At 43.7% G+C, this 22,006-nt stretch overlaps 1 protein-coding gene across 3 annotated transcripts in view; it reads right to left on the bottom strand.

Moving 5' to 3' along the window:
- ANO3 (anoctamin 3) overlaps positions 1-22,006 on the bottom strand; it is a 368,385-nt gene that overhangs the window by 268,232 nt on the left and 78,147 nt on the right. Inside the window, exon 1 of one of the 3 annotated variants that reach the window (XM_069965763.1) lies at positions 273-413. The exons of the other annotated variants lie outside the window; for them this stretch is intronic. Within the exon in view, the coding sequence (XP_069821864.1) occupies positions 273-318 (46 nt within the window). The 5' untranslated portion in view covers positions 319-413. Of the gene's footprint in view, positions 1-272; positions 414-22,006 lie in introns of those variants that run through there. 3 annotated transcript variants of the gene reach the window in all.

The following is a 22,006-nucleotide window of genomic DNA, read 5'->3' as shown; positions in this document are numbered from 1 at the left end:
ATCTGCGGGAAGCGTGCGGCTGCAGAACTTTCAATGCAGTAAGTTTCATTCTCAGAATAATGTCATTGCACAAGTTTCAGTGAATCATCCAGAACAGCAGCAGCCGTCCCTTCCTTTCCACTTCCTCAGGACCATACTATAAGCTGGGGAGGGGATGAATTCCTATACATCTGCATTACACTGGCTTCCCTGCAATTCACAGCTCCAGGAGCACATGCTGCACAAGGACAAGCAGAGCTCACACCATAGGGGGAAAGGAAAATCCCACTGACCTTTCTGCTGCTTAAAGCATTGGATGGAGCCGGAGTGGTGAACCATCTTCTTAGAGGATGCTGAACAGGGCTATGAGAAAGAGTCAAGGGGATAATGCATGGGGAATAGAGGGAAATGGATAGCCACTTCTAGGATCCCGGGGCTCGGGGAGAGCTGGATATGGAATACGACACCTGCTTTAGCTGAGCACTTCGCCTGAAAGACTGTGCTCCCTCATGTTGTCATAGTAACCATGGAGGGAGGTCCGGCTATAGACTCCCCTTAGCGGATGCTTGAAGGATAATTCACAGCAATGCTCTTTTTTTTCATCCCCACAGCATGCTGCAGTATGTCATCCCACAACATTACATAGCCAGATCTCAGAGAGGCCGAACCTGATGGCATGTGCTCCTATACAACTATATCGAACAACAACATAAAAGTCATAATAAATGCAGACAACTAGATCTATATAATATGTCCGATATATAATCATGTGTATATTTATATATATATATATATATATATATATATATATATATATATATATATATATATATATATGCTTAATTATTATATGGGCATCTGGCATGAGATCTAATAATGTTATAGTTCAGATCCTGTTTCCGGTATAAGACTGCAGTATAATGAGAAACAGAAAATCATCTAGAAAATTCTGATTTTGTTTTAATATTTTTATATATGGTTATATGTTCATATATGGTCAGTATTTGTAGTCAAAATGAGTAGGGGAACCAAAAAAAGAAAAACTATATTGGAAAGATTTGCACAGTTTAGTGTTTTCTACCCACTCCTGGTCCTGGTTGATAAAATGCAGTTCTGGGTTACTGCATCCCCTTCAAAGTTGTGTCCTTTCAGTCACAGGATCAGTGGGGGATCCCCTTCTGTGCCCTTCTACCTGCTACCAAAGCAGCATGTGGCAGGATCAGGCAGATTTTAGAGCCCACCGCCCGTATTTGCACTTTCAGGTACTGTGTAGTTTCACTCACACAATACAAACTACACAGGGAGGCATCTATATGCTTAACCACTTTTGTACCTGGTTGCTGCTAGGACTCTCAGGACCTGCTGAGAGGAGGCAGAAGCACTAACATTAACCCCTTGCCTCTAAAGCCTGTTTTGGCCTTAATGACCAGGCTCATTTTTCAAAATCTGACCTGTCTCACTTTATACGCTTATAGCTCAGTGATGCTTTAACGCAGGGGTGGGGAACCTTTTCCATATCGAGGGCCGGTCAGGCATTAATAAAATCATTCGAGGGCCGCATACCGTGCGCGGCAGTTAGTAGCGTGGGTTAGCAGCACCCGGGGCAAGGCAAAGTATTGTTCCCCTAGTTCCCCTGCTATTGTAGTTAACCCCCAGTGATGCCCTGCTATTGTAGTTACCCCCCCCCCCCCAGTGATGCCCCTTGTAGTCTAGTTAACCCCCAAGTCATATCCCTGGTAGCCTAGTTAACCCCCCCAGTGATGCCTCTGGTAGGCCTAGTTAACCCCCATCAGTCATGTCCCTGGTAGCCTAGTTAACCCCCATCAGTCATGTCGCAGGTGGCCTAGTTAACCCCCATCAGGCATGTCCCTGGTGGCCTAGTTAACCCCCATCAGGCATGTCCCTGGTGGCCTAGTTAACCCCCATCAGTCATGTCCCTGGTAGCCTAGTTAACCCCCATCAGTCATATCCCAGGTGGCCTAGTTAACCCCCATCAGTCATGTCCCAGGTGGCCTAGTTAACCCCCATCAGGCATGTCCCTGGTGGCCTAGTTAACCCCCATCAGGCATGTCCCTGGTGGCCTAGTTAACCCCATCAGGCATATCCCTGGTGGCCTAGTTAACCCCCATCAGGCATGTCCCTGGTGGCCTAGTTAACCCCCATCAGGCATGTCCCTGGTGGCCTAGTTAACCCCCATCAGGCATGTCCCTGGTGGCCTATTTAATCCTCCATCAGGCATGTCCCTGGTGGCCTATTTAATCCTCCATCAGGCATGTCCCTGGTGGCCTAGTTAACCCCCATCAGGCATGTCCCTGGTGGCCTATTTAATCCTCCATCAGGCATATCCCTGGTGGCCTAGTTAACCCCCATCAGGCATATCCCTGGTAGCCTAGTTAACCCCCATCAGGCATGTCCCTGGTGGCCTAGCTAACCCCCAAATAAAAAAAATAAACATCCCACTCACCTTACCTCCGCTCCCACGCTGCCCATGTTCTCTTCTGTCCCAGGTCCTCTGTGCCGGTCTTTCTCCTGCAGGCGGCGCGCGATGAAATGACGTCATCGCGCGCGGCCCGCAGGAGACTGAAGACATGCGCCGCTCTGCTGGGGAAGAAGCCGGCATAGACAGCATCCTCCTGTGTCCGACAGCTGTCACAGGATGCTGTGTATGCCGGCTCCTTCCTCCTCCAGAGCGGCGCGCATCACAGGGGAGCTGCGGGCTGCGGGCCGCATCGGGAGGTCTCAGGGGCCGGATGCGGCCCGCGGGCCGGAGGTTCCCCACCCCTGCTTTAACGTATGCTAGCGATTCTGAGATTGTTTTTTCGTCACATATGACACTTTATATTAGTAGCAAAATTTGGTCACTACTTTGTGTATTTTTTGTGAAAAACATCAAAATATCATGAAAAATTTTAAAATTTTGCATTTTATGAACTTCTGAAATTCTCTGCTTCTAAAAAAGGAAGTCATAGCACATAAATTAGTTACTAAATCACATTATCAATATGTCCTCTTTATTCTGGCATAATTTGGGAAACATATTTTACTTTTTTAGGGTGTTACGGGGCTTAGAAATTTATTAGCAAATTATCACATTTTGTGAAAATTTCCAAAACTGATTTTTTTTTAGGGACCAGTTATTTTTTTAAATGGATTTAGAAGGCTTGTATACTGGAAACCCCCATAAGTGACCCCATTTTGGAAACTAGACACCTTAAAGAATTAATCTAGGGGTATAATGAGCATTTTAACCCTACAGGGGCTGGAGGAAAGTATTCACAATTAGGCCGTAAAAAAATGGAAAATTAAAATTTTCAAATAATATATACGTTTAGATTAAAGTTTCTAATTTTCAAAAGGAACATGAGAAAAAAAGCAAGCCAAAATTTGTAACGCAGGTTCTCCTGAATACAACGGTCCCCCAGATGTGGGCGTAAATCACTGTATGGGAACACAGCCGGGCTCAGAAGGAAAGGAGCGCCAATTAGCTTTTTTAATGCAGATTTTGCTGAAGAAGTTTCTGAGCGTCAGGTGCATTTGCAGAGCCCCTGTAGTGTCCGCAGAATAGAATCCCCCCAAAAGTCACCCCATTTTCGAAAGTACACCCCTCAAAGAATTCATCTTTGGGTAGGATGAGCATTTTGACCCCACATGCATTAGAGGAAAGTATTCAAAATTAGACAGTAAAAATGAAAAACACAAATTTTTCCAATAATATGTTTGTTTAGTTTGAAATTTCTCAATTTCACGAGGAACAAGAGAAAAAAAGTACCCCAAAATTTGTAAAGAAGGTTCTCCTGAATACAACGGTACCCCATATGTGGGCATAAACCACTGTATGGGCACACAGCCGGGCTCAGAAGAAAAGGAGCGCCAATTAGCTTTTTCAATGCAGATTTTGCTGAAGAAGTTTCTGAGCGCCAGGTGCGTTTGCAGCGCCCCTGTAGTGTCCGCAGAAGAGAAACCCCCCAAAAGTCACCCCATTTTGGAAAGTACACCCCTCAAAGAATTCATCTTGGGATGTGGTGAACATTTTGACCCCACAGGTATTAGAGGAAAGTATTTAAAATTAGACAGTAAAAATGAAAAACTTGAATTTTTCCAATAGTATGTTCGTTTAGTTTGAAATTTCACAATTTCACAAGAAACATGAGAGAATCCGCACCCCAAAATTTGTAACGCAGGTTCTCCTGAGTACAACGGTACCCCATATGTGGGCATAAACCACTGTATGGCCACACAGGAGGGCTCAGAAGGAAGGGAGCGCCAATTAGCATTTTCAGTTCAGATTTTGCTGAAGTAGTTTCTGAGCGCCAGGTGCGTTTGTAATGCCCCTGTAGTGTCCGCAGAAGAGAACCCCCCCAAAAGTCATCCCATTTTGGAAAGTACACCCCTCAAAGAATTCATCTTGTGGTGTGGTGACCATTTTGACCCCACAGGTATTAGAGGAAAGTATTCAAAATAAGACAGTAAAATTGAAAAACTAGAATTTTTCCAATAATATGTTCGTTTAGTTTGAAATTTCTCAATTTCACTAGGAACAGGGGAGAAGCTGCATGCCCAAATCTGTAACGCAGGTTCTCCTGAGTAGAACGGTACCCCATATGTGGGCATAAACCACTGTATGGGCACCCAGCGGGGCTCAGAAGGGAAGGAGCGCCAATTAGCATTTTCAGTGCAGATTTTTCCGAAGAAGTTTCTGAGCGCCAGGTGTGTTTGCAGCGCCCCTGTAGTGTCAGAAAAATAGAACTCCCCCAAAGCTCACCCCATTTAGGAAAGTACACCCCTGAAAGAATTCATCTTGGGGTGCAGTGAGCGGTTTGACCCCACAGGTATTAGAGGAAAGTATTCAAAATAAGACAGTAAAAATGAAAAACTCGAATTTTTCCAATAATATGTTTGTTTAGTTAAAAATTTCTTAATTTCACGAGGAATGGGAGAAAAAACGTACCCCAAAATCTGTAAAGCAGCTTCTTCTGAGTAAAACAGTACCCCATTTGTGGGCATAAACCACAGTATGGGCACACAGCCAGGCTCAGAAGGAAGGGAGCGCCAATTTGCTGGAGCAAAACCGCAGCTAGAAATAGTTATTAGAATAGCGCAGTTACTAAAATACAATAAAAAATGAGATTACAGGTAATGTGGGGTGGTCACGGGCAACCTGGGGTGGTCATGGGCAACCTGGTGTGGTCACGGGCAACCTGGGGTGGTCACGGGCAACCTGGTGTGGTTATGGGCAACCTGCGGTGATTATGGGCAACCTGCGGTGATTACAGACAATCTGGGGTGGTTACGGGCAACGTGGGGTGGTTACGGGCAACGTGGGGTGGATACGGGCAACGTGGGGTGGTAACGGACAACGTGGGGTGGTTACGGATAAACTGAAGTGCTTATAGGTAATCTGGGATGGGTACCTGTAATTTGGGGTCGTTACAGGCAATCTGGCGTGGTTACGGGCAATCTGGAGAGGGTCACTTGCAATTTGGGGTGGTTAGAGGCAACGTTCGGTGGTTATAGGCAACGTGCGGTGGTTATAGGCAACGTGCGGTGGTCAGAAGCAACGTGCGGTGGTCAGAGGCAACGTGCGGTGGTCAGAAGCAACGTGCGGTGGTTACGTGCAATCTGGGGGGTTACGGGAAATCGGGGCTGATTACGCACCATCTGGAGGGGGTCACTGGCAATTCAGGGTGGTTACGGTCAACATGTGGTGGTTACAGGCAACGTGCGGTGGTTATAGGCAATGTGCGGAGGTTATGGGCAACATGCGGTGGTTAGAGGCAACGTGCGGTGGTTAGGGGTGACGTGCGGTGGTTAGGGGCGACGTGCGGTGGTTAGGGGCGACGTGCGGTGGTTAGGGGTGACGTGCGGTGGTTAGAGGTGACGTGCGGTGGTTAGGGGCGACGTGCGGTGGTTAGGGGCAACGTGCGGTGGTTAGGGGCAACGTGCCGTGGTTAGGGGCAACGTGCCGTGGTTAGGGAAAACTTACGGTGGTTAGGGGCGATGTGCGGTGGTTAGGGGCGACGTGCGGTGGTTACAGGCGACGTGCGGTGGTTAGGGGCAACGTGCGGTGGTTAGGGGCAACGTGCGGTGGTTATGGGCAACGTGCGGTGATTACGTGCAATCTGGCGTGATTACGAGCAACCTGGGGCGTATATGGGCAACCTGCGGTGGTGACAGGTAATCTGGGGGGGTTAGGGGTAATTTGGAAGTAAACTGCAATTATTACTATAATAAAAAGTGTGTGTTTTATTTTTTGGTATGTTTTTCACTTTTTGTACTTTATACATTCATTTTCACTGTATTACTATGATTACTGTGATATTTTCTATCACAGTAATCATAGTTCAGTGACAGAGACCAAATTGGTCTCTGTCACTTTAAATTTTCAGAGCTGGCTGGTTGTGAAGCACATGCGCACTTCATACCCAGCCAGGACACCAAAGAGGAAGGAGCTCCGGGATCAGGTAACGTATATGGGGAAGGGGGGGGGGGGTGACTGGGGGACAGGGGGGGTGGGGGGCGACTTGGGGGGGCGACACACTGACACTTTTTATCCCCTGTCACCAATGATTTATGGTGACAGGGGATAAAAAGTGCTTTTTTGCACTGGGAACAGGCGATCAGTGGTATATAGTATATACCGCTGATCGCCTGCTCCGGGACCACACGGGGGGGTCCCCGATCACTGCCGCATGCTCTCCGCTACCTCCGGTGGTGGAGAGCATGGGGCTTTGATCATTTATTCATTTCCATCCCTGCGAACAAACATCTTGGATGTGATGGCCGCCCGGGGAGGGTTAGTGATCGCCCACTAGCGGGGCTGATCTGGGGTCTGATTTATACATTTTCATCTCCCCCCACCGTGGATTCACGGTGGGGGGAGATGAAAGCGATCAGCGGCACCGGTAATACCCGTTACCGGCGGATCGCCGCTATAATGGTAATAGCGGCGATCCGCCGGTTTCGGGGGATGAGGGGGGGGGGGCGGGGGACACATCAGATGTGGCGGCGGGAGGAGGCAACGTTCTGCAGCCTCCTCCCGCCGCCCGATCGGCGGAGGAACACAAATGTCCCCCATAGACGCTGCGGTCGCATTGACCGCGGCGTTTATGGAGTTAACTGCCCGCGGGGAGCACGGCTCCCCTCCGGGCAGATGCAGCGGGAGGATGCTATGTGACATAGCCTCCTCCCGCTGCCCGATCACCCTCAGGGACAGCGGGGGGAGGCAGGGAAAGCATGACGTTTGGGGAACGTCATGTTGCGGGAACTACTTGTTTTACATGACGTTCCCCAAACGTCATTTTGCGGCAATGGGTTAAAGGGGTAGTGCGGCGGTAAATAATTATTCACAGAATAACACACATTACAAAGTTATACAAGACGTCACTCGCTGAAGATCGGAGACGGGTGTCGGCATGTGACAGGTATGTATAGCGCACCACACTTCCGGGTACACGGGTGGGGGTGGTGGGACACAGGGAAGGGGGCCATTCACAGACATAACATACATTACAAAGTTGTATAACTTTGTAATGTGTGTTATTCTGTGAATAATTCTTTACCGCCACACTACCTCTTTAAGCCACAGATTGTTTTCTTCAAAAACTACACAGGTATAATATACTGTTAGAAACATATATGTATATGCCTGTACATGGGCCAATTATCAGGTGAATGAGCATTGACCTATGTAAAGGGTGGTTAACCAACAAATGGGAAGTCCCCCTCGATAGAACTTGTAAGATTTCTAAACACCCCTTACCCCTCCAGGCAGTATCTATATCTTTATTTATGCTCTTAAAGTGTCACTGTTGTTAACTTTCAATACAAAATCAGCAGTAGATGTAAAATAAAGCAGATTTGCAATATACATTTATTTTTTTTTGTATCAGAAATCCAGGTCCAGTCTCTTAAAGGCAGATTTTTAGTCTTGTGCTGGTTTCAAAAAAAGAGACTAAATACTTGAAGTCCCAGCCAGTACAGAGAGTCACGTCAACTACATGACTGCCTACTCTGTGAGCGCGCAGATGATCTGGGAAACACAGAACTTCCTGTTTTCTTACTCTGAAGAACAAAGGGTCACAGGGGTCTGACCTCCGAACCCCCTAATGATCTCCAGATCGGCCCCTGGTTCCTCAGTTTTGGCTCCATTCATTCTCTATTGAGCCAATGGACGGAGCAGAGCACCGCACTCGGCTCTTTCCGGCAGCTCCATAGAGAATGAATAGAGCAGCGGGTCACGTGCTGACCCACGGCTGTATTCAAAACAAAGTACAGTAGCTGGGGGTAGATCTGAATATTGTCAAGGGTATGGAGGTTGGACCCCCTATAATGTGGTAATCTCTTTAAGAAACAGGTCCTATTCCTGGCAAGTGACATGAAATGCTACCACTCCTATGTTATGGACCACCTAAGCAAACTAGTAGGTTGCAACTACACCCAACACTGAGCCTTCCATGTGCTCTGGGAACATTCTTCAACCCATGTGCACCATAAAAACTAAAACCTATGTAAAGTACAAAACTATACCAGACATTAGGGCGAATAGGAGAGATAATAAAAAAATATATTAGTACAGAACATGAGTATGATAAAATATTCACCCCACGTTTCTTTTTCCCCTAGTAACTCTTAAGACAAATATACCAGGAAAGTCTCCTCTTCCCTTACACATGCAATTGTGCCATCAATAAGTGGGACCTCAGGAGACTGTGTAGTGAAAAAAAAATATCTGAAGTCAATATAAAGATCCACCTAATGATCTCCTAATGGCGAGGAACATCCTTTGTGTAAAAGATATACCATCTAAATATAAAGGTGAAATTAAGTATGACACAAATATAAGTTTATGTTCACGTACAGGGAAATTGTCTAGCAGTGCACACACCATATAGAATGACGGCCGTAATTGATTGTAACCGTCAAGATAATGAACATGCTTATTATTTACCCTTTGCTCTTGCAAAATACAACAGGTTTTTCCCCCACCTGTTCAGACATTTCATTTTCACTTAACATTATGGCTGTATTTTGGTATTATTTTACTGTGTGTGAACATAGCGTAAGTATTAATGAACAATTTACATAAGTTTCAGGCTTTGTTCACACACAGTAGTTTGGTGAGTATTTTTGTCAGTATTTGTAACCAAAACCAGGAGTGGAAATGGCAGAGGCAAATTATAATGGAAGTATTTGCACAGTTAGCCTATTTTCACACAACAATGTTTTTGAGTAAAGAATAGACGATAATTGCAATGGAATCAGAGTACGTTATTCACTGCAAGGGCAGCATTGCATTAAAGTCAATGCAGTGCCCCCCGCTGTGTTCACACATTATGTTAACGCCTGTTCTTTAGAATGGGCGTTAGAATAATGTAATTGCTTATTATTATTATCACACAAAGTAATATCGGCCAGTGGTGGCACATTACACTTGAGTGAATGGCTAATTGATTTGCAGGCACAGCCAACGGTGCCCGCAAGTCAATGTTAAAAAAAATATACGTTCCTTCAGCCGATACAGAGATATCAGATGCAGGAATGTCCTGAATGCAGCCCATCAGCCAGCAGTTTAACCAAGTTAAACCAAGTTTGAACATAGCCTTACTGTGTTTTCAACCAAATCCTGGTTTTGGTTAAAAAAATACAGACCAAAATACTGAGCAAAAATACTATGGGGGAGATTTATCAAAGGGTGTAAAATTTAGACTGGTGCAAACTGCCCACAGCAACCAATCACAGCTCAGCTTTCCTTTCAGCACTGCCTAAAGCTGAGCTGTGATTGGTTGCTCTGGGTAGTTTGCACCAGTCTAAATTTTACACCCTTTGATAAATCTCCCCCTACGTGTGAACATATGTGTGAACTATGTGTGAATAACATTAGGTTATATTCACACAACATAATTTTTCAGAAGTAGAAGTTGGATGGTCATCATTTTTGGTTGGAATAGTATCGGGTACCAGCTCAAGGTCCACAGTTCATGTTATAGTGTCTATCATGTCGCATTGAAACGTCAAGAGTTACCCAATATTTTTCCACCATGAAAAACTAATGCTCATCTGCCCATCGAAATACTTTCAAACAAAAACTGTGTCAAACAATGTTATATTGACAATCTCTGTAGATCATTCTTTTTGTTCAGATTAATGAATTCAACTCTAAAACTCTAGAACTCCTTAGTGAAGACTGACATACAAAGGGGACATTTATTAAGACCAGCAAACTCGTATGACTGTCTTATATCAGGTCCTATCCCCATTCACCCACTCAGAATTACTAGGGAGCGCACATCGGGTGAGCGGAGGTTATGACTGGTGTATGCCACAAAAAAACTAGAACCTGCTCCTTCTCTGGGGCGTATGCCAGGGGTGCAACCTTTTTTAAATGTCCCCCAAGAAGTATAGGAGATTGGGAAGGATCTCACTGTTCAATGCAAAGACTATGCAAGAAATGTTTGGTTTTTAATGCTTTTAACCCTTTAAGGACATGGCCCATTTTCGTTTTTACGTTTTCGGTTTTTCCTCCTTGTGTTTAAAAGGTCATAGCACTTGCATTTTTCCACCTAGAAACCCACATGACCCCTTATTTTTTGCGTCACTAATTGTACTTTGCAATTACAGGCTGAATTTTTGCATAAAGTACACTGCGAAACCAGAAAAAAATTCGAAGTGTGGTGAAATTGAAAAAAAAAACGCATTTCTTTTATTTGGGGGAAATGTGTTTTTACGCCATTCACGCTGGGGTAAAACTGACTTGTTATGCATGTTCCTCAAGTCGTTACGATTAAAACGATATATAACATGTATAACTTTTATTGTATCTGATGGCCTGTAAAAAATTCAAACCGTTGTTAACCAATATACGTTCCTTAAAATCGCTCCATTCCCAGGCTTATAGCGCTTTTATCCTTTGGTCTATGGGGCTGTGCGAGGTGTCATTTTTTGCGCCATGATTTGATCTTTCTATCGGTACCTTGATTGCCCATATACGTCTTTTTGATCGCTTTTTATTACATTTTTTCTGGATTTGATGCGACCAAAAATGCGCAATTTTGCACTTTGGGATTTTTTTGCGCTGACGCCGTTTACCGTACGAGATCAGGAATGTGATTAATTAATAGTTCGGGCGATTACGCACGCGGCGATAGCAAACATGTTTATTTATTTATTTATTTGTTTACTTTTATTTAAAACCTGGGAAAAGGGGGGTGATTCAGACTTTTATTAGGGGAGGGGGCTTTTTACTATTAACAACACTTTTTTTTTTTTTTTTTACACATATACTAGAAGCCCCCATGGGGGACTTCTAGTATATACACTTGGATCTCTCATTGAGATCTCTGCAGCATAGATATGCTGCAGAGATCCATGAGATCGGCACTCGTTTGCTTTCGGCTGCTGCAGCCGAAAACGAACGAGTGCCGAGCCGAGGACGGCGCCATCTTGGACGCGTCCCCGGCCGGCATCAGTAACGGAGATCGCTCCTCCGGGACAAGGTCCCGGAGGAGCGATCTCCCCCACTAGACACCAGGGAAACGTTGCCTCCGGTAATCGGAGGCAGCTGTCAACTTTGACAGCTGCCTACGATTAGCTAATTAGCGGGCACGGCGATCAGACCGTGCCCGCTAATAGCAGCGGTCCCGGGCTACTCGCGGCACCCGGCCCGCTTTGAAGTGCAAGTGAGGACATAGGACGTACCGGTACGTCCTATGTCCTTAAGAGGTTAAAGTACCTGAAGCTTTTAAATAACTGTTTAGGCGGACAATATATATCTTGAAATGTTATGTAACCTTAACATTAATATGGGCACAGTAATAATGACACATACTTGATGAAGTTCATTTGTATGAAATACCTTGTACTGAAAATTAGTAGCCCACTTCCTTGGCCTATGATATATGTCTTTTCAATATGTTGCACTAAGCAGTTTAGGACATAATGGCCTGATTGTCTTGTAATGGGATGAGACAAATGAGTGTGTTCAGCAATGTGTGGGAAACACATATGCTGCATTGCTTACTGTAATAAATGCATAGTATTTAAAGCAGGGGGTGGATGCATAAAGAAGCAATGCACTTATTGAAATGAAAATATTGTATCAATAATGTGTCCTTCTTCATTTTGCTCCATTTGGCCTAAGTGTTGTCTTAATCCTTCTAGTGAATTAGTGGCAATGAAATACTAGTGTAACCTAGCTCCATGTTAACATGGGTGGCAATCTCTTGTTGACAAATTATCATTAAACATTCCCATACATGAGGCTGTTTGGCATTATGTACTAGAGACACTTACAATCTACTTCAATTACGGCGGACCACCCAAGGTTCCATAGTATTGTTTGAGATATTTGCTATTATCACAAAACATTACTTCAAAAGATTGCAAAAAGTGGATGACTGAACAGTGGAAAACATTAACTGATTAGAAGAATCCAGATTTCTGCTGCACCATGCTAATGGTAGGGTAAGATATTGGTGCAAGCTGACAGAATACATAAACCCATCCTGTCAGGGTCACAGAACAGCCGGTGTCAGACAAGATCATCCCAGCCGGTACTGCAGTACCGGCCGGATGATCTTCAGTTCTGCTGAATTTGGTCGCTGGCACACCCATGTGCGCCCACATCCCAATTCTCCAATGCACACAATGGAATATGCGGCCGGAGCCGTATGTTCCATTGTGTGACGTGACAGGTTGTCTCCGGCCGCTATTCAATGATTAGCGGCCGCAGAAAACTGACATGTCAGTTTTTTGTGCAGCCGAATGGAATCCTGGCCGCAGTGCATACTATGTGTGCATACTATGGGCGACATGTATCATCCGGCGTACGGATGATTTTCGGCGGAGAGTGCCGATTTGCATATTTTTTTATTCGCATATGGCTGATTTGCGAATAAAATATATTAATATAAATAAAAATATTGTTAAATATTTTATGAAACCACAGGGAAAAAAAAGTTATAAAATAAAAATATTGTTAAATATTTTATGAATCCACAGGGAAAAAAAAGTTAACATATATCTTTCCTGTTTATATGAAGGGCATGCTCCCAATGTCAGGCAGCTGAATCACAAGTGGCAGGGTCTCCTCATGTTGCTCCAAAATGAATAGCAAATAGTGCAAAATCAGACCAGATCACCTAAATATATATACTGTAGATCTCATAAATAAATGATATTGATATTGATATTCTGCCTTGTCAACGCAGAAGTCGAAGAACATTTGTCATGGAAACCAGGTTATAACAAATTACTGCTGAATTATAAAGGCTGCCAAGCAGCAAAGTATGGGCAATGTGCACAAAACCAATACTAGCCAGGAGAAGTACACAAATTTGTTATTAGCAGGGCCGTAACTACCACTGTAGCAGCCATAGCGGCTGCTATGGGGCCCACTGCATCAGGGCCCCCATACATTGGGCCCCCTGAGCTGTCGTCAATTGCAGAATCCTGTGGCCTCCTAGTTTCTGCGAATGTCCCTTTACCAGTGCTTGCAGTTATGCAGTTATGACTTTACTTGTCGGCTTACTGGTCAGTCAGGAAGGAGGCCCAATCAAAATTTTGCTATGCGGCCCAGCCATTTCTATTTACGCCCCCGCTTATTAGCTTCCGTACTCAGTGGCTGTGTACACATTGTTTAATCTAATATGTATGAACAACTTAAAAAAGTGATTTTCCAAAATGGAAAACATAGGTTTTGTTTTAATTTCCATTGTTCTGTTTTCGATGAGAGACTCTGTTAATACTGAACATATTTTATACCCTGCATATCCTATACACACGATGAAAAAAACACAGAGTCCTGCTAAGAATACAGTATGCCTGGAAATATGAAGAGGAGGTAAAACATCTGTTTAAGCTGCTTAGATTTTATCAGCTTAGGCGAGACCTATTCTGTATTAATGTCAGGGATAAAAGAAATAAAAAAAAAACATATAGTGCTTTAATAGGGAAAATATGACAGTACCATCTGACCCTGATCATGACTCCTGTAATAATCTACTGAACCTAAGCAGATTCTTAATGGGCGAGGTCCTGTTCACATCTGTATTGTGATTTGTGCCATAAATGCATGATGCAGTACAGGATCCATCGCGGGCAAACAACAATGACTAGCATAACCCATTGACGTGTAGCAGTGTGTATCAGGTTTCACACCAGGAATAAAGTAATGAATTTTGGCCAGCAAAAATTATATCTTAGAGTAGGTGGCAAGAAGCATGATATCACTCAAAGGCCCAATGTACAATTCTGTCATCTTGCAGGACGTAGACCTGAAGAATAGCAGAGAATCCTATTGCATCATATTGTGCTTGCTACATATCTCAACCATGTCCTGAACACAGGGCCGTTTAAGCCATTGGGCAAATGGTGCACGTGCACCATGCCCACTGGTTGAAGGGGCCCACCCTGAGCAGGGCCAGCCTTTGCTCTTTGCGACCAGTACGGTTGCACAGGGCTCCGGCCGACAGCCTGTCAGGGGGGGGGGGGGGCGCCATCGGCATGGGTAAGTAGTTATTCTATTTACCTATCCATGGCACCTCCTGCAGCCCCCCCACCCCACCCCCACCGCTTTCTGAGCCCTCATAGTTACAGGCGGCAGCAGCGGCACTCACAGTCACTCTTGTGGCCGCAGGCAGTGCTTGTGGTCATAGGAGGCCACTCTCCCGTTAAATGCTATATGGGAGGGGGAGCACAAAGGGGGGCTATATAACCGGGGGCAGCACACAGCAGAAGTCTATATACTACTAGGGGGTGCACAGGGGGTCTATATACTACTGGGGGCACACAGGGGGTATTTATAACTGAGGGGGTGCACAGTGGGGAATATTTGACTGGGGGAGTGCACAGGGGGCTATATACTACTGGGGGGCACACAGGGGATATATACTACTGGAGGGTTGCACAGGGGATATATATACTACTGGAGGGTTGCACAGGGGGGTATATATAACTGGGGGAGCGTTCAGGGGGATATACAATAATATATAATATTACATATAAATATTATTTATAATATATAATTCCCACCTAGAAGTCCCTTTCTCTTACTTTTTTATCACAGCACTGGTGCAATGCTGGGCTAATAAATTACATAGTACACTAATATACAAGGACCATTTAGAAAGTTTTCGGACCCCCAAGTCCCACCCAACCCCCCATCCAGAAACATCACCATCAAAATTAACTCAATATTGAATTTTAGGACATTTTGCTATTTTTTATTTTTTTTTAAATGTAGACAGTAACGGACAATGGACAGTAATGGAAGTATTCAGGCCCATTACTATAGAATTTCATTTGATCATGTTAGAGATGCTTCTTCACTTTGATTGGAGTCATAAGTGGTAAATTCAGTGGATTGGAGAGGATTTGGAAAGACACAGCCCTGTCTATATAAGGTCTCACAGCTGACAATGCATATCAGAGCAAAAAAACAAGCCATGAGGAGGAAAGAGCTGTATGTTAAGCTCAGACACAGGACTGTGTGGCACAGATCTGGAGAAGAGCACAGAAAGTACCGTGGCCTCCAAATTTTTAAAGTTTTCAGCGAAAAGGGCCTTAGTATCAGAGATGACCAAGAACCTAATGGTCACTCTGGCTGAGTTTCAAAGATTCTGTGTGCAGATGCGAGAAGTGCCCACCTCCAAGCAAGTATCTAAAGAACTCTCAGAATGTTAGAAAGATTATCTGATCTTATGAAACCAAGAGGACCTCGCAATATGGTTAAATTTCCTCTCTAAATTTAATGGGACATGTGTTATGACAGCACAAATTTAGAGCATCAAATGAATTTTAGTTGTACACAGATGCTGCTGTATATGTGGATTACAGAGCTTTTTCCGTGGCCATTGGTCAGTAGGAACGTGGCTACATTCTTAGCATGATCCTGGTTTAACTAGAAATATTGTATTTCTAGAATTGTTTCCAGTTCTAGTGGCAGTGGTAGCATGGGGCCAGGGGCGGACACAGACTGCATAGGGCCCTTGTGCAAAAAAAAGTTCTTGGGCCCCCCCCCATAAGCAAACTATGCCACCACATTCCTGGCTGCCCCTCATCCCCACACATTACACTTCTTATCTGCCCCCCATCCCAGCACACACACTACCTATCCTGGCTACCTTCCATTCCCAGATACAATACCCCATCTGTCTCCCCAATGGTCCTCCAAGTCATCAGGATGCTCAATGCCGCGATCGCGAACCACCAGGTGATATCACTGGTGCGCACGTCCTAGGGCAAGGCAGGAGCATGGCGCCACTGCAGCCGGGCGTGGCTCACGTATCCAATAGAGGAGTGTGGTATGTGGGGTGGGCCACGGCTGCTGGCATCTTGACGCTTGCGGGCCCAGGATGGCAGGGCAATACATATCACCTATATGGCGGGGCCCAGAGCAGCCCTGGGGGCCCCTCTCTTGGCCTGGGCCCTTGTGCAGCTTAACAGGCTGCACAAGTGATATGTCCGCCACTGCATGGGGCGATAGGTTTGCTAATGGTTATATTATGTTAACTCTGATCCGGTTATTTGTTTATTAAGGCAGATGGTCAAATAAATCTCTGTGTAAACACACCATAAGAGATTAGTGGGCATATCTTTTTTTCTTAAAGTTACTGTAAATGAGCGGCCAGCTTTTTCAGGTCAAGCAGGCGCTTAAGGAATTTAGGAAGCATGCGCAGAAGCCGGATAAGTGAAAGCCTATATCCTTTCAGTTACTATATCAATAAACTTCCCCAGGTAACTATAGACCTGTAAGCTTAACGTCCATTGTGGGGAAACTATTTGAGGGGCTTATAAGGGACTACATCCAGGAATATGTAGTGGCTAATAGTATTATAAGTGATAACCAGCATGGTTTTACTAAGGACAGAAGCTGTCAAACCAACCTGATATGTTTCTATGAAGAAGTGAGTAGAAGCCCGGATGGGGGCGCAGCTGTGGATATCGTGTACCTGGAATTTGCTAAAGCGTTTGACACAGTTCCTCATGGACGTCTGATGGGTAAGTTAAAGTCTATCGGTTTGGAAAGTTTAATGTGTAACTGGATTGAAAACTGGCTTAATATTCGTACCCAGAGAGTGGTGGTCAATGATTCCTACTCCGAATGGTCCCCGGTAATAAGTGGTGTACCCCAAGGGTCAGTACTGGGCCCTCTTCTGTTTAACTTGTTTATTAATGATATTGAGAATGGAATTAACAGCAATGTTTCTATCTTTGCAGATGACACCAAGCTTTGTAGTACAGTACAGTCTATGGAGGATGTGCAGATGTTACAGGATGACTTAGACACACTGAGTGTTTGGGCGTCCACTTGGCAAATGAGGTTCAATGTGGATAAATGTAAAGTTATGCACCTGGGTACTATTAACCCACATGCATCATATGTCCTGGGGGGAGTTACTCTGGGAGAGTCGCTGATGGAGAAGGATCTGGGTCTACTTGTAGATAATAGACTACAGAACAGCACACAATGTCAGTCAGCTGCTTCTAAGGCCAGCAGGATATTGTCATGCATTAAAACAGGCCTGGACTCTCGGGACAGGGATATAATATTACCGCTTTATAAAGCTTTGGTGTGGCCTCATCTGGAGTATGCCGTCCAGTTTTGGAACCCGATTCATAAAAAGGACGTTCTAGAGCTGGAGAGGGTACAAAGACGGGCAACTAAACTAATAAGGGGAATGGAGCATCTTAGTTATGAGGAGAGATTAAAAAAATTAAATTTGTTTAGTCTGGAGAAGAGATGTTTAAGGGGAGATATGATTAATTTATTTAAATATATATATGACCCCTACAAGAAATATGGGGAAAAGATGTTCCAGGTAAAACCCCTTCAAAGGACAAGGGGGCATTGCCTCCGCCTGGAGAAAAAAAGGTTCAATCTCCGGAGGCGACAAGCCTTCTTTACCATGAGAACTGTAAATCTGTGGAACAGTCTACCACAGGATCTGGTCACAGCAAAAACAGTAGAGGGCTTCAAAATTGGGCTAGACAAGTTCTTAGAGCAAAATAATATAAATGCATATGTATAGAACTTATCATCCCTCCCTCTTCACTGTATCCATCCCCTCCTTGGTTGAACTTGATGGACATGTGTCTTTTTTCAACCGTATTAACTATGTAACTATGTAAATAAAGGTGCTTACTAACATTTGTAGATGCCCAAGAGATCCCCTGCTGGTTTGTCTCGGAATGATGTGTGTCTTTATGCTGGATATGTGCATTTGTATATTTACATATCTAAGACTGACTACTTAGGAAGGGGTACACATTTGACAATTCACACTCTATGGCTATGTTCACACGCTGTTAAAACAGTGGCTGTTGTTTGACACTATGTTAGACATGTATATGGCCCAAGCTCTATCTTATTCTCCCACTTATTGCACTAGCTAAGCATGCCCACACTTACTGCAATTTACCTTGATCTAGCTAGAGACAAAAATCTTCTAACATCAGGCAGGGAACAGCAAATTGCAGGGAACTGAGACATCAGTGGCCAAGACTTTTTGGGAGGTAGGAGGTCATTTTTGGTAACAAAAATAAAAAATAATTAAATAAAAATAACAGTGTCCTTTTATTAATCTCTGGGTCCTACAGCAGACAGAGAGGAGGGGGAAGCTTTTACTGCAGCCAGTTGTCTTACAGCTAAAAGTTGGGGAGAAAGAAGGTGGAACTCTCCTGGTACACATGCAGAATATTTCTTTGTATATTTCTTACTTTTCAATGTAATATAAGAAAAATTTAGATCAGTGGGAAAAATGATGAAGATAGGCAATATATTTTGTGCATTTGCAATGTTTAGAATTATTTTAAGCATATCATGTAGGTGCACTCATGTATAGAGAACCTGTTTCAATGACAGTAAGGGTGGTAAGAAAAATGCTACAACCTTCAAGAAGCAAAAAAAATATATATAAGTCTGTTATAGAGTTCATACTTTGCTGTCAATTGAAGCTGTCATCAAAACTGCCAGGAACATCCCATGGGAGGCAGTGGTCTTTTAGCAGCAGAGGGACGTCCATCATGTTATGTTGTGTGAATCTGTTCCCCATCTAGGTTGATGTTAGCAGCTAAGCTTCATTTCACACATAAATGTTCATATGGTGTTTACATTGGCAAACAGGACTGCGGATCTGCCAGTGCTGAATATTTGCTGATAACATAGTCTGACACAAACAGAGAAAAGAATATACAGCAAATTACTCTTATATTTTCACTGTCTATGTTAGGAACCAGAAAGCAGGACCCTCACAGGACTCAACTTCACTTAGAAGATTGCCATCTGACTCCCATTCATCAGAAGAAGAGTCCATGGCATGGAGAACAGGTTTACTGACAGAACGAGCAGAAGAACATGATAAATTCACATCAGATATGGGCAAATCAGTTACAGTAGGACTTGAAATATTAATTTCACATGAGGGTACCTGTGTGCCCAAGTGACCTTCCTGGGAGTCACCTGGACGCCGATGATCCAGGAGCCGGTTAGCTTGCCGCTTGGGACGCTTGTGGCAGAAACTGATGTAATGGCCACTGTCACCACAGTAGTAACATAGACCAAAATAATATAAATGCATATGTATAGAACCTATCACCCCACCTCCTTCCCTGTATCCATCCCCTCCTTGGTTGAACTTGATGGACATGTGTCTTTTTTCAACTGTATTAACTATGTAACTATGTAACTATATCAGAACCTTCTGAAAGAAGTTTTTCTCTTGTACAAAAAAAATGATTATGCATGCTAAAGGCCAACATGCAGGGAAGGAGTATTGTCAGGGTAAATAAACCCAGGAGAGTACCAATGCTTGACCAGGCATGGTGAGTATGGGGTAGTTTGCTTTATAATAGACTCAGCAGGCTGCCATATGACTTATTAAATAAATATGAATATCCCCATAGAAATAATATAGTCTGTTAAACTACAACTTTAACCCCTTGCCTCTTCAGCCTGTTTTGGCCTTAATGCCCGGGGCCTATTTTTAAAATCTGTCCTGTCTCTCTTTACGTAGTGATAACTCTGTGATGTTTTTAACTATCACGGTTATTCTAAGATTGTTTTTTGGAGTGGATTTGTGGGGCCTGTATGTTAGTTACCTCCATAAATCCCTCTGCTGTAAAAACTGCACCCCTCAAAGTATTCAAAGTAACATTTCATACATTTATTAACCCTTTAGGTGTTTCGCAGAAATTTAAGCAAGTTGGAAGGAAATTTAAAATGTAAATTTTTTCGCAGATATTCTATTTTAAGTAATTTTTTCCTCTTACACAGCAAATATTAACTGAGAAATACCACTCACTATTTATTCCCCTTATTCCAGTGTTTAGAAATTCCCCCATATGTGGCCGTAGTGCATCACCTGACAACCACAGGCCGCAGACATGACAGAGACCTGGGGAATTTTGTGGGCTTTTTTTTATTAAAGTTTTTTTTTTAGCCATTACACCATGTCACAGAGGCCTTGCGGTGCCAACATATTTGTTTAAGACAAGTTGATGTTTCCATTGGTACCATTCGGGGGGACATCCCTAATGAATTTTTATTACATTTTTTATGAGGTGGTATGAATAAAAAACACAATTTAGCAGTTGTTTTTCACCATTTTCTTGTATACCGTTTACTATACGTCACATATGACATATTATCGTTATTCGTCAGGTCAGTACGATTACAGCGATATCCACTTAATATACCGTATTTTCCGGCAAATAAAATGACCTTTTAACCCTGACAAATCTTGTCAGAAGTCGTGGGTCGTCTTTTACGCTGGGTATGGTCGCCCCATAATGTGGGGGGGCTCAAAAATGGCCATCATTTATGGCCATGGGATCATTTATAAAGGGGGATGGGGAATGTGTATTTTTACTTATTTATTTATATTTATTTAATTATTATTATTATTTTTTTTTTTTTTGTGTATTTATTTATTTATTTGTGTGTGTATGTATGTATGTATGTGTTTCACTTTCACTTTTACAGGGCCATCCATAATACATTACAGCACATGATCAGTGATGTAATGTATTATGGAGAATGAATGAGTCAGAACAGCTCATTCATACGATCAGGTCCCTGCCTCAGTCCAGGGGCCTGATTGTCTTATACTATAGCAGCCCAGACGCATTGGGCAGCTCACGCAGCTCCGGTGGGGGGGGGGGGGGTGAAGGGGGGTCGGAAGGAGCGGATCTCCCTCTGGCTGCTCCATAGACACAGCGGTAGCCCCGACCGCGGTGCCTATGTTGTTAACTGCCCGGGCGGAGCGAAGCTCCCCTCCGGGCAGAGGCAGCAGGAAGAGGCTGTGTGACACAGCCTTCTCCTTCTGCCGGATCGCTGTTAGGGACAGAGGGGGGAGGCAGGGAGAGAATGACGTTCCGGAAATGTCATTTTGCTGAAACTACCTGCATCCCATGAAATTCTTGGAATGTCATATTGTGGCAAGGGGTTACATTTTATAAACATAAATCTTAACATAACATATAAAAATTGTTAGACTGTTCATACAAAGCTGTATGATGTTTCTTGATTTGTTAATCATATATTTATATAATAACTTAATAGGTAAAGATTAGAGATGTGTAAACTCTTCCAAAATGTGTTTTGCTCTTCTACCATGCACATCAGGCTCTGCTATATCCTTACATGGCCACCAAGAGGTTGTTAAATGCATTGCAGTCTGATGAGGGTTTTGCTAGCTTGTCCCAAAATTTGAATTTGCTATCATGGGAAATTGGAATGCTTAAAGAGTTCTTGTCTTAAAACCCACACACAAAAAAAGTGGACTTGCTTAGTCAGTGTCTGTGATCCTTCCTAGACCCTTTTAGTTTTTTAATTTTTTACTTTGGCAGCAATTAGCCCATTCCTCTGCTCACCTTATCTACATTTCATAACGGCTTGCTAGGTGCAGGTACAGGTGGTGCTTAAGGTAGTGAATAGTAGAAGGAAGGAAGGAGAAGTGTACTTAACTTTAGAGAGGTATAGGGGTTGTCTTGGGGACCTTGCCTAATTAGAATTATTAGTTGCTGGGAAAGT

The sequence above is a fragment of the Dendropsophus ebraccatus genome, chromosome 4, assembly GCF_027789765.1.
Source record: "Dendropsophus ebraccatus isolate aDenEbr1 chromosome 4, aDenEbr1.pat, whole genome shotgun sequence".
NCBI lineage: Eukaryota > Metazoa > Chordata > Amphibia > Anura > Hylidae > Dendropsophus > Dendropsophus ebraccatus.
This window is presented reverse-complemented; position numbering and strand designations above follow the sequence as displayed.